This window comes from Onychomys torridus, chromosome 4 (assembly GCF_903995425.1).
Source record: "Onychomys torridus chromosome 4, mOncTor1.1, whole genome shotgun sequence".
NCBI classification, from domain to species: Eukaryota; Metazoa; Chordata; class Mammalia; order Rodentia; family Cricetidae; genus Onychomys; species Onychomys torridus.
The window spans coordinates 99,987,222-100,011,783 of NC_050446.1; the positions used below are offsets into that span (position 1 = coordinate 99,987,222).

At 43.1% G+C, this 24,562-nt stretch overlaps 2 protein-coding genes across 2 annotated transcripts in view; one reads left to right on the top strand and one right to left on the bottom strand.

The window, feature by feature from the left end:
* Positions 1 to 24,562, bottom strand: part of Shc4 (SHC adaptor protein 4) — a 98,240-nt gene that overhangs the window by 27,872 nt on the left and 45,806 nt on the right. The window contains exons 3-6 of the mRNA XM_036184176.1: positions 20,725 to 20,788; positions 18,854 to 18,973; positions 9,486 to 9,539; positions 6,285 to 6,336 (exon numbers count right to left, since the gene is read on the bottom strand). Coding sequence (XP_036040069.1) covers positions 6,285 to 6,336; positions 9,486 to 9,539; positions 18,854 to 18,973; positions 20,725 to 20,788 — 290 coding nt within the window. The remainder of the gene's footprint in view (positions 1 to 6,284; positions 6,337 to 9,485; positions 9,540 to 18,853; positions 18,974 to 20,724; positions 20,789 to 24,562) is intronic.
* Positions 13,479 to 15,055, top strand: Eid1 (EP300 interacting inhibitor of differentiation 1). Its single transcript, XM_036184177.1, has one exon. It carries the CDS (start codon positions 13,537 to 13,539, stop codon positions 14,002 to 14,004), a length of 468 nt encoding a protein of 155 aa, XP_036040070.1. The 5' UTR covers positions 13,479 to 13,536; the 3' UTR covers positions 14,005 to 15,055.

Genomic DNA, 24,562 nt, shown 5'->3' on the forward strand with positions numbered 1-24,562 from the left:
AGTTGTGTCTCCTCTGGCTTCCCCACTCTCCGGGAGCCTTCGTCCTCTCCATTCTGGATTCCTCTGTTGGTGATCTTACTCTCAGCTAAGAAGTTCTCATTATTTTCCCAAACCTGGCCCTGCATCTGGCTCTTGTTTCCTCTTCCCGTCTTCCTTCTTCTCGTCCACCTCGTCTTAGTCAGGGTTTCTATGGCTGTGACAAAACACGGTGACCAAAAGCAAGCTAGAGAGAAAAGGGTTTGTTTGGCTTACACTTCCATATTACTGTTTGTTGTTGAAGGAAGTCGAGACAGGAACTCAAGCAGGGCAGGAACCTGGAGACAGGAGCTGATGCAGAGGCCATGGAGGGGTGCTGCTTACTGGCTTGCTCCTCATGGCTTGCTCAGCCTGCTTTCTTATAGAACCCAGGACCAGCAGCCCAGGGATGGCAGTGCCCACCATGGGATGGGCCATCGTCCAATGATCACTAATTGAGAAGATGCCTTACAGTTGGATCTCATGGCAGCATTTCCTCAACTGAGGCTCCTTCCTCTCTGATGACTCTAGCTTGTGTCAAGTTGACACACAACACCAGCCAGCACACTCCTCTTCCCTCTCTACTTCTCCCTCCCCTGCCTCTGGCTCTCCCCATCTCCCACCCCTCAAGACCTGCTCCTGACGTTAGGCACTTGATAGGTATTAGCAGACTTGGAGTCCATAAGGCCAGATGCCTACCTCATGGTCAGTTTTGGGCCCCACCTCCTCCCATTTACCAGGTGAAAAGGTGGAGGTATCAGGGCTTTATTGAGGCCCATGAGGGGAAAGGTATTTCCTCCTGGACCGAGGAACAAAATCTGGCCCTGGGAGGACACATGGCATTTCCAGACACCCCAAAGATTAGAGCATTGTATACTACTGAATCCAAGTGGGCCTATGGGTCACCTGGCCAGGAGGCCAACCCTCAGGAAAGTGGGAGATAAGCTGAGCAGATAGAAGGGATGATTACCCCCTCAAAAAATGATGTGCTTGTAGCCCCCAGAAGTCTCTCCTTCCATGCAGATGTTCGCAGATCGTCATTGCTAAGCATTCTGCTTTCTGAGTTCTACCTAAAAAGCTTAACTTTTCTTTCCCCCACTTTCTATCATCCCTTCACTGGATACCGACCAAAATCTTAGGCACATTTGGCATGTCTAGGCTTTCTCACTGCGTTCTGTGAAGGCTAATCCCCCTTCTACAGCTGCTTGCAGACTCCCGTTGCTGATCCAAATTCAAAGGCTAACTCTCTTGATCTGCTCCACCTCCTCTTCCAGGCAGCTGTCGGGATTTACAGCCTATCTGTCCTGTGGTTATTCTCTCAGGCTTTAATAAAATGGTTTTTGAATTTCAGAGTCTGTTTAAACTAAGAGCCTATGAAAGGGGCTCCCCAACCCTAGTGACCCCTGGAGAGGAGAACTTCCCTTCTCTCAGGATAACTCTAACTTACTGGGTAATTGTATGTCACCTTCCCATTCCACTATTTTATTCAAGGAGTTGGGACATTTAAAATATATAATAAATATTCATTTTAAGAACTGTGGAAAATAAAAGGCACCAAAAGAAAGTTGAAATCACCCCAAATCTCAGGGGTAGTCACGGTTTAAAGGTCAGTTGGGGCAATAGACTTTTGATGCAAATTGCCAAATGTTTGGATCTGTGCTCTTGTTGGTGAGACTCAAAATGAACTGCTTCTCTAGACCACACTTGCCATTTCCCAATAGTAGAAATGTAAAGATGAAATATGACATCTATAACTCTTATGTTCCTGAGGGGGAAATGTCTTTTGGTATGCTGTGAAAATATGTTGCTCTCATTGGTTGATAAATAAAGCTGTTTGGCCAATGGTGAGGCAGAATAGGGTTAGGCAGGACATTCTAACTAGAGAAGAGGAAGGAGAAAGGCAGAACAACGGAGAAGCAAGATGTAAAGACACGGGTGAACCACGAGCCACATGGCAAAGTATAGATTTATAGAAATGGGTTAATTTAAGATATAAGAACTAGGGTTGGGGATTTAGCTCAGTGGTAGAGCGCTTGCCTAGCAAGCACAAGGCCCTGGGTTCAATCCTCATCTCAAAAAAAAAAAAAAAAAAAAAAAAGATGAGAACTAGATAGCGAGAAGCCTGGGCCAATAGGCCATACAGCTTTAATTAATACAAGCTTCTGAGTGATTATTTTATAAGTGGCTGCAGGGTCCGTGGGGCTAGGCAGGACTGGAGAAAACTTTAGCTACACAGCTCCTTAGTGGCAACTTCACAACAGCTCATGCTGGATGATGCTAGCCAGCAGGGAGCAACTGGGAGCCAGTCCCTGAGCTAGTGGGCTGCATACAACACCTCCCCAAGCTCCCCAGGAACATGCACCCCCATTCCTTCATCAGCCCCTCTGTGCAAAGGTTCATCAGATACTATTAGTCCACAGATTTGGTTCAGACTGTCCCTCCATCCTTGAGGCATTAGACCATTAATGACCTTTTCTAGAACAAATGAGATCTTATCTGAATTGGCATCTACGATTCCAGACTGCTTTTCTGCTCTTCAGTATCACTATCCAGATACAACTGCAAGAAGCAGAAACTACAATTGCAGTGCAATGGCCTGGAACTCACTGTGTAGACCAGGCTGGCCTCGAACTCACAGAGATCCCCCTGCCTCTGCATCCTGAGTGCAGCCCAGACATGATACTTTTTATAAAGCTCAAAATCTTTGCTGGCACCTGGTGACCTACCACCATCCTTCCTTTTCTGGCCTGTCTTTCTAGCTGCGGCTGGCTCCCTGGCTTCCCTTCTTTTCTCTTCTCTGAAATCCTATCTTTATGGATGCCCTAACCAGTCACACATACAGCTATCTCATTACACTGTTTCGCCTGCACAGATCCTGAGCACAGACCCTAGGCTTCTAATCTCTTGATACCTCTTCTCTCCCAAGCACATCCTACAGGTTATCTTTGTCCCTCTCAATAGACGATGAGTCTCTGCCAGCCACACTTTTCTTCCACATCAGCTAGCTCACCCTTGCGCATTAGGATGCAATTAACCTCTCTCTCTCTCTCTCTCTCTCTCTCTCTCTCTCTCTCTCTCTCTCTTTGTGTGTGTGTGTGTGTGTGTGTGTGTGTGTGTGTGTACTCAAAACTGTGATGGTTCTTCTCTCTGCCGATACATAAAACTGGAAAGGGAGGAACAGGTAAATAGGGAAATAACTAATTTTTAAACCCAGGAAAATCACCTTATGACTCTAAGTCATCTGTTTTGATAGGCCTGTTTTCCAGAGGAAAGAAGGATGAAAGAAAAACAAAATTTTGCTTTCTAGGTGTTTTCTGTTATTTATCCCAAAACACCAGGAGCTACATTTAAAAGACAACTAATATCTGGCAAGATGTTTCAGCAGGTAAAGGCACCTGCTGCCGAGTATGATGATCTGAGTTCGATTTATTTCTGGGCCCATACAGCAGAAGGAAAGAATGACTCCCACTAATTGTCCTCTGACCCCCACTGCCCACCATGGCACATGTATGTGAACATACAACAGACAAACAAATACAGGCCACCACACTGAGGCTTGGGAATTTGAATCAATCTATCATCTCACACGCTGAAATGGGGGAACATTACTATTCCACCCAGTCTTTCTGACTTCGCCCAGCTCTAATTACCCTATCACAAGCTGACACATAAAGAAAAAAATTGAACCCTCTGTACTGTTGGTTTCTGAAAACCTCTCCACGAGCTCGGTCAACAACGCTCAAGAATGCCTTCTCAAAGCCCACATGCCACTAGCTGTGGGCTCCCTTCATGCAGCCCAGCTCTACCAAGCCACTCAGCCTAGAAGGAGCATTCTGCATGAACATGCTGTATCATAATGTTTTCTGCTTGTTCCCACTTAATTAATCAAGAAGAATGATTTGCAATTACATGGCCCTCACCCTCAGCACCTAACTCTGAACTTTGAACACTCACTATAGTTGACTCAAAATCAAAAGCAACAACATGTCTGCCGATAGCCATTGACTCTGATGTTTGTGCCAACTATCAACTTGACAGAATGCAGAACCACCTGGCAGGTGGCTTCTGGGCATCCTGTAAGGAATTACTTTGATTGTATTAAGTGAGATGGGAAGATCCACCCACTATGGGTGGCGCCATTCCCAGGTTGGGATCCTGGACAGTATATAGAGAGAAAGGGAACAGAGCAGCAAGCATGTGTTCGCCTTTCTCTGCTTCCTGATGATGGATGTGACGTGACTTGGTGTTTCAGGCTCATGATACCTTGACTTCCCTGCCTTGAAAGCCACCCTTAAACAGTGAGCTGGAATAAACCCTTTCTCCTTTAAGTTGCTCTGGCTGGGTACTTGATCACAGAGACAGAAAACAAACGAAGACAGTGAGAGATGCCAAAGTAAATACACATCTGGATTCCAGATGCTGTTCTTTATCCTCTTTTTAACGAGGTATCAGGGTCTCAGACTGGCCTGGAGCACAGTGCATAGCTCAGTCTAATCTCATCTGGGCAGTGATTCTCCTTCCTCATCTGTACTTTGTGGTAAGAAACAAATGTTCAGAGGACTTCCAAAATACAGCAGGCAGTTAGCGGTGGCTCTCTCTGCTGGAAGCTTTTCCTGTGCTCTGCTCCTTCATTTCCTAACTCTTCTCTGACCATCAAACACGATGCTGCTTAGAGTGACTCAGTGTCAATGGACTAAAGTGTCTGTCACCTGCTCTTTCCTTTCTACCTTCTCAGGACTAAGTCCTTCTTGGCAAGCAATTCCCAAGCATCTACTATATGCCAAGCTCTATGCCAATGGCTGCTTCTCTTAATTTCACTCTGACAATCATACTGCTTCCATGGCTTCAAGTTTCTCCATGAATGCACCTACTACAGCCTGCCAGACCAGTCTTTCTAGACCTCTGCTTTTAAACAACACCTCTACCCGTCTACCCATGGAATCAAGACCCTGCTTGTTATTAGCTCTTTCCTATCTGCCCTGGTAGAGTGTTTTCCTTCATCCATATGCACTCTGAAATGTGCTTCCCAATATGCCTTGGACATGTCCATCTTTCAATTCCCAAATACCACTCCATGGTAATTTAATCCATTACTTGGGAGCAAATCCCATCACTATCGGGGAAGTAGTTCTCCAACTCCCAGTTTCTAATTAAGGGGAACTGGCCTAAACCCATCTCTAAGAGGAGTCTGGATGTCCCAGGCTAAGGACAAGAAACAGGACTAACCACATCTGTCCAGAGAGGACCTCAGGCCTTTAATGCAAAGCATGGCCAGGAGATGCATTTCTTCAGCATCCTTCTTATACCCTGGGATGAGACATTCACTCAACTCTTCCACTAAGTCATTCAAAACACAGTTTCTGAGCATCACTTATGTCTGAGCCATTGTGAACAGTGTCTGAGAAACAGCAGTGAGAGAGATAGGTCCCTGCCTCCGTAGGGATCTCAGCCTGATAGAAGACATGAAGCATTCAAACAAGTATGTGAGGAAAGCAAGTAACAAAGTGTGGCTTCTTTATAAGAAGAGAAATACAGTGTCATGGTAGGAGAGGGGAGCACATGACGAGAGGCAGGAGATGCTGTCAGTCAAAGGCCTCTCAAACATTGGAGCTGAGACCTAGAGGAGAGCAGGGCTTGCCTAGCACCCACCAACCCCTGAGTTCTAGCCCCAGCACTGCATAAGGCTGGGCATGGTAATGCATGCCTACAATCACACTCAGGAGGTGAAAGCAGGAGGATCAGAAGTTCAAAGTTATCCTTAGCCACATGGTGAGTTCAAGACCAGGCTTGTCTGAAAAAGAGGCCATACTGTAATTCAAAGTAACATTCCAGGCTCTTCAGCAGCAAGTGCATAGGGACGGACACACACACACACACACACACACACACACACACACACACACACACCAATGCCTCCTTGAGTTTTATGCGCAAATTCTTATCATCCAGGGATATGGGAGCCCCGCTACCACAACAAAACAGCCTCTTTTCTGAGTGTGTAAATACATAAGCTTTTTAGTTTGTGAATCTTTCTAGTGATTGAGCTTCAAATTCTGCCTGTGAATTTTTCCACTTTTCTCTGCTGGTAGGATTATTCATTTCCAATTCAAATTTACAGTTTTCTTGGAGTCCTTCAATATCACACTACAGTGATGGTACACCATTACTCTTTGTGACGCTCATTCCTGTGTGCATTAGAAACAACCATTGGCTTTTATAGTTGACACTTAACAGCTCTTAATGAAAAACTGGAAGTTACTTTTCCATACCTCGTTGGTTGACTGGATCTTTAGCTACATAGGCAACATAGTCTGTGGTATCCTATTAAAAAGAGAAACAATTGCATTTAAAATCAATGAACTGTAACCACTGGAAGACAAGACTTCCTTAGGGCCCAACATTTAGTCATAGCTTTCTCTAGGCCAGTGGTGCTCAACCTTCCTGATGCTGTGGCCCTTTAATACAGTGCCTCAGGTTGTGGTGACCCCCAACCATAAAATTATTTTCATTGCTGCTTCATAACTGTAATGTTGCTGCTATCTGTGTTTTCCAATGGTCTTAGAAAACCTCAAAAGGGGTCAAATCCCACCAGTTGAGAACCACTGCTCTTCAGCCTACATTGTAGAGTTTAACAATTAAATCTGCATTTTCTGGCCCTCATGGGGAGGGTGTGAAGACTGGAGATTCAGAGGCAGATTGTATCATTAAAAATAAAAGAGAGCACACCTAAGGAGTTCTTTAAAACTGTGTAGGAACTGCCTTCCCAAGCTTGGTTGAAATGTGCATGAGATTGTACAGCCACACAGCTAACAGAAGCTGAGATGTGGCATCGAGATTGGCCTGTGTACAGCAGACTCGTGTGTATCAGAAAATGAATCAGTCAGAGACCTTTCTTTGGTTGCTCGCTTGCATGTGTGTGATGCGAGCTAGCTTACAGAATAATACTGCAAAAATACAAATTATTTCATCAATAGATGGGGCAAATGGTTTTCAAGCAGAGAACCTATGAATAACTTAAGTTCAAAAAGAGTTGCTGCTGACCTCATAAAAACAGGCAAAAGGGTGCTTGGAATTTCCAGATTTTACTGAAAACAGTAAGCTGATGAATGGTAAGATTTTAATAATTAAATATGCTTTCATTATCTTAACTCTCAGAGGGAAAAATACCTACAATGCCATTTCGGAGTATAAAAAAGGTCTCTAGAGGGAATATGCAGCCTACCGGTAGGAAGTAAAAGCCTTGTAGGTAATGCCCTTCAGGACAGCCACTTAACAGCCACAATGAATCACACAGGAAGCAGATCTCAGAGTCAGCAGAACTGTCTTAAGTCATTTTTAAAAATAGCACACACCTAAGTAGATGTCTCCAGCAAAGAGAAAGATGGGTGGAAGTGGCTTCTAAATAAGTAAGGTCCGATCTGTGCACTGCGTTCTGTTTTCTCAGACTCAGGGTCACTGCCCACCTGAGAAACCCCAAGACCACTCCCGGCCTGGCTCATCATCTTCCAAATGCTCTCCAACTTTCTAATAGTTTTAAAATTCTATGACTGCAAATATCTGGGAGACACTGCAGAACAGTTAAATGGGAAGAACACATGTCAGGAAATAACTGCAATTTTTCCACAAATCTGTGCCATGCTCTCAAAACAGAGAAAATACAGCAGCTGTAGAAGCGTTTGCAAGAGCTGCTGGAGCAGTGGCAGACAGACACAGGCTCTGAGAGAGAACAAAAACGAAGGCGAGCAGACATCACGGCTTAGGAGGAGCGGTCCACATTTTTGAAAACTGGAGAAATCTGGTAGAAAACAGATGACACTGCCGGACCACAAGGGAACTTCTCACTCAGCTTCACCTTCCCCGTGCCCAGTTAGCGAGTCAGCTGAAGTAGGGCAATCGGAGGGCATCCTAAAGCAGATGTGGATAGGAATCCTCTTTGTGAGCGCATGCCCTGCTTGTGCATTATCTCACTTGACTCTTGCAACACTGAGGTGACAGGAACTATCCCTATCCTGTAAAGGAAGACCTCAAACCTTAGAAAAGTTAGTACCTCAAATCTACTTGACTCTAATGTTTAACACTAGCCTACACTGCTTTCCTGACACGATGGGGAGAAAACATCCTTGGCGGGGGTGGGGGTCCTAATGCCATCGCTGAGGATAGAGTCAGATCGTCATTTAAAACCCAAACCAGTGCATTTTTCACCTGCAGAGATGTGCGAATTTTCCCACAGTGGTTGCGGATGATTAGATTTTGGCAAGGACAATCCTTGAATGAATTTAAAGCTTCGAAGCTATTTGAAGACAGGATAGAAAGCCTTACAGTTCAGAAGAACAATAACAAATCATGTTGGATGTAGAGTAAATGAGGGTCTGTGCACCAGCCCTAACATGACAGCAACCCTGGAACCCTGAACAGGGTCAGTTCAGGACAAACACCAATCATTTTTTTTTTTTTTCTCCAAAGATTTATTATGTATACAGCATTCTGCCTGCATGCCAGAAGAGGGCGCCAGATCTCATTCCAAATGGTTGGGAACCACCATTTGCTAGGACTTGAACTCAGGACCTCTGTAAGAATAGCCAATGCTTTTAAACCACTGAGCCATCTCTCCAGCCCCAATTTTTTTTAAGTACTTCATAAATAGTAAGTCTCTTTAAAAAGTGCCTGAGTCCCTTCCCGATAGAGCTTGGAGGAGAAGAGAAAGCACCAGTGTTCTATCATCTAGACTCACTGCCCCTGCCCCCCATATCCAACTTTTGGTTTCATAGTTGAGGACAAATTATGAAGTTGAATAGAGTATAAATATACCGCTGGGCACATGGTGAAGCAAAAGCCATCCTGCACGCCCTGTTTGCTAATGGATCAACAATTAATTAACCATGTGTAGAGCCCTTCTCTAAAGACTGATCCAGAAATGAAGCAGTGAGGAACCAAGGAATGACATCTGAAAAGCAGTCTTGGAGAGAAACCCTGCACAACATGTGGGAAATGAACACTACACAGCCTCTTGATAGAGAGGATCTGCAAATTCTCCCTCCATAGGCTTTTGCAAATCTGGATGGTCATTATAGATTGGCCTTGGCTGACAACAATGATGGTGAATGGAATTCCCATTGTGTATTAAATCCAACTGGTAGTTTGCTCAGAATGCTCTTGGGATGATTCTGGAAGAGGATAGCAATACACTTAGGGCACATACACCTCTCACAACTTCGATGTTAACAACAAAAATTTATCAGACAATTACTAACACCACAGGGTGCTAGCAGTCTTTCTAGTCAAGCCTAAGCTTTTAAAATCCAGGCGCAGGAAACTTGCCCAAATGATTTTGTTTTGTTTTGCTTTGCTTTCTATCTGATACATGTAGCATTTAACAAATTGCAATTCTGGAAATGACATATAACAGTTAACACTCTGTATATGGGAGTTCGTAGGAGTCACAAAAAGAACTTCTATGAATCCATACTTACAGGGTCCCCTCCAGAGGCAAATGAAATCGATTGCATTTGATGCTTTGCAATAATCTGGAAAAACAAAAACAAATTAAACATGTATAATGCTATAATGTAGTTGTTCTATCTCCCTAGCTTAGGGTCCCTTTAGAAACCAGTCTGCCTACATTCTGAACCCTGTTTGTTGTTTTTTAGTATAGGGGTTGAAATCAAAGTTTTGTGTATCCAAAGCATTTATTCTACCACTAAACTGTCCCCAAACCCTGAATAATCTCATTTAACCCATGGATTTGGCATGCCTTTCTCTCTGTCCCTCCCCAGCTAAACATATATATGATTCCCATCCAATCAACAAATACCAGTCTCTCAATTAGCCAATCAGTGTTTTATGGGAGGAACTGAGATAGACAGTAGGAATGAGGGCAGCTCTCTCTTTCACTAAGGACCATACTGGCCTAAGATTTCTAGGGGCCATCTTTGCTGTCATGTGGGCAAAGCCTGCTGGAATATGAAATTTTCCATCTGGAAAAACTAAGAGCTGAGAGTTAAAAACAGAAAAAAATAACTGGTGGGGACATGTGTTTCATCTTTTTAAACAGCACTTTTCCCCACTCCCCCTTATATTTTTAACAATTTTTTTCTGTTTATAGACCCATTATATTTACTTTTGGTTTAGTCATTCACTACCATGTATCCAAACTAATATTAAGACTTCTAACATGGGACTGGAAAGGTTTCTCAGTGTTTAAGGACCAAGGTTCCAATCCCAGCACCCACACGTTGGCTCACAACCATGTGTAACTCTGATTCCAGAGGATCCATTGCCCTCTTCTGGCCTCTTGGGGCACCAAGCATGCACATAGTACACAAACATATGGATAGGCAAAACATCCACACAAATAAAAGTGAAATAAATCTAAAAACAATCTAAAATTTAAAGATTTCTAACGTGAAACATAACCTGCCAAATTAATTAGCCCAAAATTACTGTTTTATTTGAGATATTAATTTGTTTGTGTTTGGAAAACCAATGCAATACAATGCAGTACAATAACTGATTTGTAGGGGTTAATTAGTATATAGTTTTAAAGGTTCATTAAAATACCAACTGTGCAACTACTGATGAATCCTGATGGCAGAACGGTGTGGTAGAACCTACAACCTGGACATATAAGACAGCCAAGCACATCAGCTCCTAGACGGGCATCCAACGAGAATTGAAGAAGTATGTGCAACAAAATGGATTCTCGGAAATAAATGACTATTTAAATAGCCCTGAATTAGAAGCAGTCCCAAAGGTGACTGTTGTGATACTCAAATAGTAGACTACTTACACTGTAACGACACGTTTGTGAGGTTAGAAAAAAGAGTCAAAGACAAAGAATAAATTAATGCATCGTTTAGTTTATGAACAATGGCAAAGATTTTATTGAAGTATTTGCTTAAAGTCTGTTCAGTGCTTATTCACGAGGCACAAGAAAAGGGAAAGTGATTTTCTGGGGTTCACAAATGGCTCCTTTTTTCTTCTGGTTAGTAGGTAAACAAACACATTCAGTTTGTGATAATTAATTAAACCACACACATTACTTGGGCACTTTCCTGTATAAATATTTCAGTAAGAACAAAATCGGGGTTGGGGATTTAGCTCAGTGGTAGAGTGCTTGCCTAGCAAGCACAAGGCTCTGAGTTTGATCCTCAGCTCCACAAAAAAAGAAAAACAGAAAAAGAAAAAAAGAGAACAAAATCAACATGCAGGGATCATATATCAATAATTGCTCATCAGAAACTGCATTTAATGGGCAAAAAGGAAGATTTCATACAAATATGCCCAAATATAAAACCAGTAAGAATCATGTAACACTTTAGGGAAAACATCATTGAAAGGTATAAAAAATGACCTTTGGCAGAAGAGAAGGTAAAAATTATGTACGGCCAGAGGATAAAGAGGAGAGCTGTGAAATGCTGTCTTCTGGACACGACAGAGCCATTGCCCCCATGAATTCACAGCAGCTGTGGTTATCCTCACAGTTCCTGCATGAGATCAAACCAGCCCAAATCCCAGCATTGGGAGGGAAGTGCTCTCAAGGCCGGATGCCTAACTGAGGAGCCATTAGCAGAGGATAGTTTCTGGGAGAAGAGCCATTCTTCTTTGGAGGGATGATTACTGGTAAGATGCCCATTCTCCAATGAATGTCCCCGCATTCAAGCACAGATGGGCAGCACTAAATGGGTCATTAAAAAAACAAAACAAAAAAGGGGATATTAATTTTGGAGGGGATATGACATGTTGGGAGGCCTGAGGGGAGTTGGTGGGCAGAAATGGGGAATTAATGAAATCATGTGTCATTGCATAAATGTATGAAGTCCTAAAAGAATAAAATTTAAATCTGCTTAAGTAAAAAGATATATATCACTTTATTATTATTATAAAGATGTCAATGATTGTCCCCTAAACTAATTTACAAATAGCATGAAATTCTATTAGAAATTCTACCAGTCATTAGTGTAGCTTCTCAAGCTGCTTAAAAAATGTATAATGAAGGATAACAGCCAGGGTATTTTTTTCAAAAAAGCAGACAAGGGTTACCTTGTGAGGTGGCAAGGCATATTACTAAAGTTGGAAAAGCCATCTTAATAGTACAAAGAGAGGGAGGGAGGGAGGAAGGGAGGGAGGGAGAGAGAACTTACTTGATTACATAAAAACTAATTTTTAAAGTTTTATATAAGACTCCTTCAGCATACAGACTCAAAGAATATATGTGTAAAATGAAAAACGGTATTCATACATTTTCAAAGAATTCCTACAAATCAGCAAAACAAACATAAAGCAAGGCCTGTTAATGCATTGAAAGAAAGCAACCGTTCCCTATACCTACTGAAAGATAATTGTCCTCCAAAAAATTAAAGCCATGGGAGGATTATAAAGATACAGTCAGGGCTGGAGAGCCAGCTCCACAATAAACAGCATCAACTGCTCACACTAAGGACCAGAATTCCAGTTCCAGCACCCACAGGGCAGTGCACAACTGTGACCTCATTTGCAGATCAACAGCCTCTTCTGGTCTCCGCAGGTGATGCACACACATGACATGCAGACATTACAAGCAGGCAAAACACGCTTACACATAAAAGAGAACAAATTCATAAAACTGAAGTTTAATTTTATTAATTCAATAAAACAACAGATGACAAGGGTGTGGATAGTCTCAAACACAGCAGCTTAAGTTGGTGGAGCAACTGTGGAACGTTATTACCTGTGTTTATGTAAAATATGCATAGCCTATGATCCACCTTTCCTGGTCCTAGGAAAAGTGGCTTCCGTTTCCCCATTGTGTCTGAATGCGCACAGGCGGAAACACACACACACACACACACACACACACACGCCAAATTCAGTTTATTCAGGGGGAAAAAATGGAAAGCTGAATTTTCACACTGCGCAGGCTGGCGGGCGAGGTGTTTTTGAAATGATGCTCGGTAGCGGACACCCTGATCACGGGATGCTGGGGAGACCGGGTGGTGGGGGCAGAGGCGACTGTCCGTCCCTGAAGCCCAAGGAATTTAGAGCCGGTCCGCAGGAGGAAAGGTCCAGACCCCGCAGCAGCTCCCCGGAGCCCGGTCCGGGGCCCGGGGTGAGGGTGGGGGATGGTGGGGGGGGGGGGGGGGGGTGTTGGCGGGGCACAGAGCTCGCGCACGCGCACCACGCCCACCGCGCGCGCCAGGCCGCCCAGCTCGCCTGCGCACGCGCGCCAGGCTGGGCACGCGCGCCACGCCCGCCTCCTCGACCGCGCACGGGTGTCCCGAGCTTTCCCGCACGCGCACCACGCATGCCCCGCCCCCCGCCTCGCCTGCGCACGCACGCACGCGCACCACGCCCGCCCGCCCGCCCGCTCGTCTGCGCACGCGCACTACGCCGGCTCCTGCCGGCCACGCACGAGCGCCGCGCCCGCCCACTGGCCTGCGCACGCGCACCACGCCCGTCCGCGCGTCCATCGCCGTGGAAGCTCTGGGTTTTTTTTCGGTATTTTTTTTTTTTTTTTTGCCTTGCCTGAGTGAAGCGGCTTCCACCATGGCGGAGATGGCGGAGCTTTGCGAGCTGTACGAAGAGAGCAACGAGCTGCAGATGGACGAGGGCGACATGGAGGTAGGCCGCGGGGCTCGCGGGCCGGCCCCGGAGGAGGGCCCCATGGAGGAGGAGGCCGCGCCGGCCGCCGCCCGCGCCCAGCGCGGCCTGTTCGCCGAGGCTGGCGCAGACCTGGAGGGCGACGAGTTTGATGATTGGGAGGACGACTACGACTTCCCGGAAGAGGAGCGCTGGAGCGGCGCGATGCACAGGGTGTCCGCCGCCCTGGAGGAAGCCAACAAGGTGTTCCTGAGAACGGCGCGAGCCGGCGATGCCCTGGATGGCGGCTTTCAGGCGCGCTGCGAGAAGAGCCCTTTCGACCAGCTCGCGTTTATCGAGGAGCTGTTTTCGCTGATGGTTGTCAATCGACTGACCGAAGAGCTCGGTTGTGATGAGATCATTGATCGAGAGTAAATGCTGACGAAAGAGGAGGAAACTACCTGAGAGGGAGAGATTCAACATTCTGCTGTTTTTGGGTTCATTCCAAATAGTTTTGTGCAACAAAAAAAATAAATAAATAAGAACGGTTTTTGTTTCTCGGAAGAGAAGACCAGACAGTGAGTGACCTTGCAGTTGTGGAAAAGGAGAATCGAGGAAGGAGGGGCTCGGCAAAAAGCTCTGGCTCGGACTGTTGAACGAGATGGTTTTCCCTGCGTTGGAGGAGAGCTTTCCTGGGTTAAGCTTGTAAAGATGGGTTTGCAAGAGAAAATCGTGACTGCCGATACAAGAATCTAATTACAGAATGAGGAAAAATACATCCACAAGATACCTTTGATTCGAACTGAAAGCCTGTTGAGAAAACTTTCCAAATTCTGTTTTATGGTTTATATAAATCAGTTATCAAAAACTAAATTTGAGATTTAAGATTGAGTATTCATCAACCCCAAAGGATAAGCAAAGTAAATACGTGTGGTGTATAAGTGTAGACGTGTTATCATGTGTGCTGTTATCTTAAAATGTGTTACAAAAGCTTCTGGAATTTTGACTGCACATGTATCTTTATGATTTATAAAGCTACTGGAATCTGTAATTTGGAAAAGTGCATTGTAGTGGTTTTTAAAGTTTAAAAAAACAACAACTAGGATGTCTTTTTAAAAACGTTTTAAGTTCATGCATTAAAATGTATGGGAAAGCCCAAAGATAAAACTTTCTAATACCTTTTATACTAGGGAAATTTTGCTTGCTGTTTTTTACCTCCACAGATGGTAAGACTATAGCTGAACTTCATATTGTAAGAATTGTTTGTGAAGATTGTGAAGTAAAAGGAAACCCTGTATCTATAAAAGATTTTATGTGCTGTCCAACTTGGAAGGATTTAAACCTGCTCAGAAGTCCACCTGGGTACCTGATGCTCATAGGCTCTCTCTCTCTCCCTCTCTTCCTTTCTCCACATCCCTCCTTCTAATTATGCTTGTTAGTCCTTATGCACCAGCATTGGCGATAATAAATGTTCCTGCTCTGTGTGTATTGTTTTGTCTAATAGCTCTGCATACAAACTTCATACAAAATTATTTTACAATGTGTATCATTGCATCCACCTTAAGATCTAAACAGCCAGTGCTTACAACATAAAGTGAACCGTTTGCAGTCACCTGACAAATGGATTCTGAGAAGTCAAGATTAAGTAAACTTGGGAATTTTCAGAAAGAATTGACCAGCCTAGGGAAACCTGCTCAGTGTACGTGTTGCTGTGGGTTATTTGGTGAAGATGCAAAAATTCCTTGAGTGGTAATTGCATCAAAGGCCACACCAAGGGAAATGATGTATTAGCACATCTTTTATGGTGAATTTAAAAAGTCCTGAATGTCCCTGTGTCACAATGGCAGTATAGGACAGTAGGATAACTCCTCGGGTTTTTGTGGGGGTTTTCTGTTTCCTCTTGTTTGGGAGGCTGGGCTGGGGAGATGGCTCTGGGTAAAGGCACCTGCTGTCATACAGCCAAGCCTTATGACCAAGTATGATTTCAGGAGCCCGTATGATGCGGGGACCTGTTAGTAATTTTAGACCCTCCTTTGGGGTTCTAGTCAGTCCCTCCTGTTCCTCCATGGTACCTGTACCTAATTCTCCGGTTGCATGTGGTTTCAGTAGGTACTAAAATACATTAAAGAAGTTGACTGACGTGGGACTCTGTTTATGTGACATTTGGGAGACATTTGGGTGCCATGTTAGTATGGGACCTTTTGGTAGTGCAGCTATAAACACTTCTGTGAGTAACCCCTTAACCCTCTTTTTTACTCACCCAGTAAATTCACTGGCTCACTGGTTGGATTTGGGGGGGGGGATCATTCATTTATTTGATTTACTGGTGTCTATTTGGGGTAAATAGTCCTTTGCTCATCCTCTCCCCTGGAAAAGTAATACAATGTCCATAAAATTGGATATATTTGTGTATATATTGGAGCAAAGTGTATCTTGGAAGTTAGAAGGAACCATGCATTGGTATTTCTTTGTATTGGTTTTTAACTGTGTATGTATTTATTTGTGTGTCTATGGGGAGGGTGCCAGCTGTAGCAAGCAGAGGGCAAAGGCTAGCCTTCAGAAGTTTGTTCACTCCTGCCATGTGGGCCTGGGAATTAAACAGGACATCAGGCTTAGTAGCCTATCTCTCCAGCCCATATTCCCTTAAATTTAATAACCTTTAAATACTTAGTCATTTTCTCATGCTGTGTCCATGGGGACTCTTCTCCACTGGTTTCATCCATTGAACATTTTAACTGTCCTTTCATGGTATATATGAAACATCTCAGAAATCTGAGGCCCCTGCTCAAGGTTCTGCAAGCTGTAACAATGGGCAGAGGAGTCTCAACAGCCCAGCTAGAGCTAGTTGTTCAGGGAGCCTCAGAGATGCAGCTTTTGTGAGTCCTCATCCATCCTGGATGGGCTTTTAGTTTCTCATTGGTGCAGCTGCCTTTGAGGTCATCTATGCACCTATAAATAACCCCTCCTCACCCACTGTCTTTTAAGTGTGCTCAATAAACTCACTGCCCACCAAGCTAGATTTCAGTGGAACTGATGGTTCTGTCATTGGTGCCTTACCCAGAGCAAACATGTTTGTTGACGGATGCCCCAGCAAAAGTCACAACACAGCTCTAACTGCTATGGTTAAGGATAGTGAAGAGAAGAAAGAGAGCCTGGGTGATGCCTTGCCACCACATTCACCACAGCCCCGTTGTTCAGATCCCCCAACCCAGTTTAATCTCCTCATGGAAAGGGCCCTTAGAAAACAATTATTAGTCAGGGTGGTGGCATACACTTTTAATTCCCACACTCAAGAGGCAGAGGCAGGATCTCTGAGTTCAAGGCTAGCCTGATCTATATAGCAAGTTCCAGGACTACCATACAGAGACCCTGTCTCAAAAAACAAAAAGCAAAACAAAAACCGATGATTGGATTCTGCACATACGGCTGTCACCATGGTATCTCTAGCTCTGCCTCTTAAAAAATAGTGGGGAATTGGAGTTGTTAATAAGATGTCATCTGTAAACACAGTGAGTCTCCATGGTAACATCTGCAAGTAAAACCAGAACTGCAATGTACATATACAAACACCTTGAGGTCAGAATGGATGAATGAATGAAATTTCACTTGTGTTGCATCTTCCACACTGGCCCCTCAAAACTATGCAGCCATTCACCTACTGTAGGTATCACTGACACTTGGATAGATAAATCAACACCCAACTAAACAGGAGTATTAAGTAATTTCATATTTGACAGTGTCCTCTGAGGACACTACTAAATGAGCTGTGCATTTCATCATTAGAAAAAAGCAGCAATGAAGTTGCTGACAATTTTACATATGCTTTTGCCCTCTTGAGCACTAGGAATGTATCTGAAAAGGCCTTGGAGAAAGAATGAGTAAACAACAGTGGGCAGCACATTGCCAGTGTTGTGCTAAGTGATTTGCTCTCATTGCCTCCCTTAATCCTCTAAATAACCTTGTAACAGCATTCAAATGCAAGAAGCCTTGTAAATAGGTACTGTGACCCACAGGTCACCTTTGAGAAAAACTAAAGCTAAGAGATGGAGGGAAACTGTCACCAAGTGGCAAAAACCTTATGTGGTCTCAAGGGTCTTAAATGCTTTGTCATTGCCAGTGAGACTGAGCCATCCACGAGTCCTTGGTAAACAGCATTCCCTGTAGAAAGAGCCTCTGTCACTATATATTAGTCAGAGAGCAACATCAGGCTCCAGCAAGTATAAGTAACCTGGCATAAGGATCTTACATTGTAGTTCCCATGTCTATTTAGCCCAGGGTCTGTGCATCTTCTACATTTGTTGCAGTAGTGTGCTTCTCTAGTGAGTCACATTTGCAGGAAACCCAGGCAGACCACAGTGTTATAAACCAAGAAAGGAAAATAATGTCCACATTGTTACATCTCCGAGAGCTTTTCAACTAAAAACCTGAAAGGTAACATTTTTTGCACAAATTTCAGTTAGCTGCTTTTGCTAAAGATGGAGCCAAACTGCCTCCATCTTCAAGAATTCAGCTGTACCCATTTGCAAAAGATCAGTCAACAAGACTTGACATTCCCTCACAAGTAGGAGGAACAGGGAGGGTCACGGGACCCTCAGCAGAGTATCCAGCCACTCCTTCCAACCAGTAGAATGCAATTCTACCCTAACTGCATGTGGTCTCCAAAAGGGGCTTCCATAAGGTGGGAAGAACTAGGGCCGGGGCTCTGTCTACACAATAGGAGAGTCACCATCCATGCTGGATGCAGACTTTTCAGTGTGACTGTTTTAAGGTCATCCATGCTCCTGCCTGGAAGCCTTCCCCTATGCTTCATAGGGGAGCCAAGTCCATTAGTTCTCCAGGGTAAACTATGGGGGACTATACAATTTGTCAGTGGGACCTCCTGAGGAGGGGAGGTAAATGTTGCCTAGTCCCCCACCTGTGGAGAAAATTCTCAGAACATGGTAACCTAACGCGTTAACCCAACACCACCTTTGCTCTTTGTTCTTCATCTGATCCCAGTCCAATAACCACATCAGGGATATTAATTGGCAAGCAATACTAGCTATGCCCTTTTGTCTTCGGTTCTTTATACAGAGCCAATCACGGACAACAAATGGTTTTGCAGGCAATTAAACTCCCCAGCAATAGTTAATCATGCTGTTAGGATCTCTGAGTGCATAAATGTTGGATATTTTTCCCTGTGTGGCTTATTAAATTGTAAGCACAATCTGACACCTTATTCTCTTAATAACCACAGACATCCAGGAAAAAAAATATACTAAACTATAATCCCTGGCTACCTTACCTGTTGGTTGTCAAGATTCATCAGTATGAGGCTGCATGTCGAAATGGTCAGTTTTATATTCATTCCCGAAAACTGAAGATTGCTTTTGCCAAGAACCGTTGACAGGACCTTAACAGGAGCCTTTAAAGATAACAAAACACCGCTGTAAGTTATGGATGTGCACCACCTCCTCTCTGATTTCAGATAAACCAAATGACCTGGAATGGTTGTGTGGTAGTACTTCACCGAAACTGTGGTTCTTCAAGTGATATGTGGATATCAAAGTGCATGTGTCAGAACTCACAGCACCATTGCATGTTGCACCAATGTATGCCGCCTAAAACTTCTTGACACAGATTAGAAATGATGTCATGCTATGGCCACTGCAGTATTTCACCATACCTACAGAGTTTCTGCTCTTATGAAAAATAGTGGTTTGAATACAGAAGAGAAAAAGACACAGTATTTTCCAACTGTTGTTCCTTAGCATATTGGTATCAAATTATTATATCTTTGTATTGTGTTATATTTCAATGTTGGATTATGAAAGAAAGATTGGTGTTTGAATCATTCACTTGAGTTTCATAAAATATCATTAAGTGAATTTTGGCTTGAGAATAGGTCAAAATATCAAAGAATTTATGAAATGTCCCTAGACATACTTCTGCCACTTAGTACTATGTATTTATATGAAGTGACATTCTCAGTCACTTCAGTAACAAAATAAAATAGTGACCAAATCTGAAGAATGTATAAGATGTCCTATATCCTGCATTATCAAATATGCAGCCAAAATTTAACTCTTTATATGAAAACAAATAAGCACACTCTCTTTAGTAAGCAAATTTGCTTTCATCATTAATAATGTCTTCAAAAATCATATGTATACCAGACATATGATTTTTTATTTATTATTATCATTTTATGTGTGTGTTTCAAAGTGTGTTTGTGGGCATGTGCATGTCACAGCATATATGTGGAGGTCCAAGAACAACTTTCAGGAGTTGGTTCTATCCATCCACCAGGGGATCCTGGGACAGAATTTAAGTCATCAGGATTTTTGGTGGCAAGTGTGTTTTTGTTTGCTTGTTTGTTTTTTAAAGATTTATTTATATAGTATACAGAAGAGGGTGCCAGATCTCATTACAGATGGTTGTGAGCCACCATGTGGTTGCTGGGAATTGAACTCAGGACTTCTGGAAGAGCAGTCAGTGCTCTCAACCTCTGAGCCATCTCTCCAGCCCGGTGGCAAGTGTTTTTTACATTCTGAGCTATCTCTCCAGTCTAGAGAATTGTTTTACAATAAATCTCTTATGTCTTTCTATCAGTAAATGTTTGGTTTGTATACTTACACCTCTATAGCTGGGGTTGTGTAAACTCTTAGGCTGGGGATCTCCCCAGCTATCTAGCTCAGCCTGGAAAAATTCAAATTCAAGGACCCAACTTCTAACCTCAGAACACACACACACACACACACACACACACACACTTTGGGTTGTGCATGCTTGTAATACCCACAATGGTGGGGCAGAGACAGATCCCTTGGGCTCACTGGCCAGCTAGCCTAGCCTACTTGGCAAGTCCAAGGCCAGTGAAAGACCCTGTCTCCAAAATAAATAAATAATAGATAGATAGATAGATAGATAGATAGATAGATAGATAGATAGATAGATATTGGAGGGAGACTGAGCCTCCACAACCATGGGCACATGTGTACACCCACACCCACATACAAACATGCACACACATACATAAAATTCTCAGGCAAAAAGGGGCCAGATTTAAAAAAAAAAAAAAAAAAGAGTAAAGAAGCTTGAGAATAGGATGACCACTTTTATATTATTTTCCATAGTTAAATTGACATAAAACAAGAAGCTCCCATAAATATTCACCTTTCGCTTTTTAATGGCTCCATGGGCCCCAGGGACAGCGTCACACAGGCGGCTTATTGCTTCCCTAAAGACAGAAACCGGAGAGAGTCTGAACATTCTACCTGAGGACTGTAAGAGATCAAGAACAGCATTCAAAGGGGTATACAGACAGGACAATGGTGTGGCTGGTGTAGTGACTTCAGCTCAGTCCCACACTATTAGGCACTGTACTTGATTTTTCTGCAGCTCAAACCCAGGAAGACTTCGCAACAGTCTAATACTGAAAAGGTGTCTTACAAGGAGTCCTATGATTCACTTTATTGCTCTCCCCCATCCCCCTTTTGGGTTTTCAGATTTATTTTATTGTGATGTTGATTTTTATCAAGCAAGGACAAAGCATTTTCTTGGAATAAATCACAATTCCACCCTGAGCAAAGTCCTCACCATGGGGTTAGGACTCAAGGTCATACTATTTCACCACAAAAGACAATTAAATATGAATGAATCTGACAGGAGAGGAAGCTTATGAGGGATGGGAAAAGCATTGAACTTCAAGGTGGGGCCGTATTGACTCAGTCACTGTGGCAAGCCGTTGAACTCCCATGTAACCTCACAGAGCAGAAGAAAATCAATTTCAAGTTCTCTCCTTTGCTTATTTTATGACCTTACTGTATACTGTGCTTCCTGAGCACTACTGATAAATAAGAGTTGCTGTTAATGGAGGTGCTGAAGGAGCAGGCGCCTCCTCCCTGGAAGGGTGGTTATGATGAGAAGCTTCTGGTCCAGGGTTGAACATTCATAACCAACCAGGCTTTCCTTCTATAAGTGGAACACCCAGGCTGTTCGCAACGCAGAGGGAAAAGATCGTTGTTAAAATTAACGAATTCCATCTGTACATACATAACAATGATGTAGTGCAGCTTTTAAAGATATTTTATGATGATTCAAAGAATGGTTAGGAGCCATCAGAGCAAGACTGCAGACATGCTGCTAAAAAGCCAGCTAGGACAGGTTGGAGATCCCTGTTCTAAAGGATACTTTGCAGAAGTAAGCAGAATTTCCAGAGAGTCTCAGCATCGTTTCTTCATAACGTTTTGGCTCAGAATCTCTGGTTTTCTCTGAATAAATGAAACTTTCTTCCAAGGCATTCTTCTTCTTTCACATAACTACTTCCGCAATTCACCAAAGAAAAGAACTGCTCACTGGTTTAGTATTCTCTTGGGAGGCCACAGTTATTGTTCCTCCAATATTCCAGCCTTTGTTTTCTGGAATTAACTGAAGGATGTTGCAGAAGGTTGTGCTTTCTTGCTTGGTTGTTTGTTTGATATTTTAGTCATCTAAATGATTATTTGAATTGATGAGATTCTTATAATTGGTCCAAGTTGACCTCTGGTATCACTAAAATAACTCATCTATGCTCCTTACTGTATTGATAGAATTCAATAGAGTATTTTAAGAAATGGAAGACTGCTCCCTGGGAGCCATCAGAAGTGCCAGGTAAGTGGTTTGAAATAACAATAGAAACGGTGATGGAGGTAGATGCTGCCACATAAAATAATTGCTAATTTGCATTAAATTGCTACTTTATATAGTATCTTGTATTTTTACAAAGTGCTTTTCCAAACACTCTGATTCTTATACATCCACTGGCAGTATCATCTAATGAAATCAGCAATGTTAATCTGACTTGAAGGGCTCTCTCAGAAGGTGAACTATCCTGGCAGAGTGGAATTGGGATCTCAGCACAGAAGTATGAGCAAAGACAAGTGGGCATCCAGTACTGGATGAAGGGAGCTCAAGCACGTGACAGCACTGGAGCCTGGTGTGGGAAGATGAGGGACAGATTACCTGTTAAAGGCCAGATAGCAACTGTGTTAGGGTTTAGTTCCAACAAAAAGCAGCCCAAGACAATATATAAACAAGTGAACACAGCGATGTGCCAATACAACTTCATTTTTAGGAATAAGGGCTGGCCAGGCCATAGTGTGCCATCCCCTGAATTAAACCACTTACACAACAATAGAAAAACTTGGTCTTAGAAAACAAAGCTGGGTATGGCAGCTTCATATCCTAGCACTCAGGAGACAGCCTGGAAGAGCTTCCGTTCTACACCAGCCTGAGCTACAAGCAAGTCATTGTGTCAAAGGACAAAGGAAAACAAAATGGGAGCATGTTCATAGTCATCGTGCTTTTAAAACTGAAAATTAAAACAAAACAAAACAAACAAACAAACAAAAACCAAACTGCAAGGTACCTCATGCACATTTAAATTAGGGGGAAAAAGAAAATACAAAATTGGTTTTTAGGAAAAATGGGAAATTCTAGTTGAAACATATTTACCTGCTGTTAGGAACCTACCAAATTATTCTAAAGGTAATTTGGTAAAATTTGACAAATATTGGGCCTGTGAGGTAACTCAGTTCAGAAAGGCATTTACTATGACCTGAGTTTGATCCCTGGGACCCACATGGTGGAAGGAGAGAATCAACCCCTACAAGCTGTCCTCTGACCTCCACAAGTGAACATGGCATGCATGCCCTCACACACGTACCCAATAAATAAAGTGTAAAACATTTTTTTAAAATATTTTTTAACTTTATTTTATGTGCATTGGTGTGAGGGTGTCAGATGCCCTGGAACTGGAGTTACAGACAGTTGTGAGCTGCCATATGGGTTCTGGGAATTGAATCTGGGTCCTCTGGAAGAACAGTCAGTGCTCTTAACCTCTGAGCCATTTCTCCAGCCCAAACATTTAAAAATAACAAATATAAAGTTGACCAAGAGTTTGATGGGGGAGAATGTGATTGAAATAGTTGAATACTGTGTATGTAACAGAAACTCTTTAATGAATACTGACCCGCAATCAAGTGATAGATAAAATGTAAAAGCTAGATACTGTGATTTGGGATGTTAGCTACAGAGGTACTAGGGGGAGAATCACATAAAGCACGGGGGAAAAGGGAGATGTTCAAATGTGACATGCTGGTTACATTCATCCTGTACAAACAACATTACAGAAAGTGAGTATGAAGTTATGTGACTGTGCTGCCAGCCTGGGAGCCCAGCACTTGGTCACTTGGTCACAGCACTTGGTTGGGAATTGGCAGCCAGCCTGGGCTACATAGCAACATTGTCTCCAAAATCCAAACAAGCATACAAACACTAACTTGGGTTATTTATTGGCATTTGTGACTTAAGGTTACTCTTGCTTTTAAATGTTTATTATGTATCTTAATTTTTATGGGTAAGTGTGTGTATGTATACCATGTATATGCAGAAGTTCACAGAGCTCAGAAGCAAGAAGACATCAATCAGATCCTCTGGAACTGGAGTTACAGACATTGTGAGCCACCATGTGGATGCTGGGAAATAAACCTAGATCTTCTGAAAACTGCTCTCCTCATTCTTTTGAGGATGGCTCTAGTTAAGAGACCTTCACACTCTCAGAAGCTACAGGAACCTCAGTTGGCCTAGGCTGTATGAATGTATCTTTCGCGAATGTTCTTGACAAGGCTGGGAGAAAGCTAGTCTACCACCCATGCCTGTACTGGGTAAACTGCCGTAGCTCCCCAGTCCGTGCTCACCACCAGCTGAGCCATCTCTCTAGCTCTGGATTATTTCTTGCTTCAGATTCTTGTATTTAGATATAGGCAATATAAAAAATGTTTTACTTCCATTTGAAGTTGGTTGGATAAACAATCTTTTAAAAATATTTTTGGTGGTTGTTACTTGCTTCGTTTCGGTTCCGTTGTTTTTTGAGACAAGGTTTCATGGTATAGCTCAGGCTAGCTCTGAATTCCTAATTCTCTGGCATGCTGGAATTAATGAACTGCCCCGTAGCTAGGCTTGCTTTGTTGGC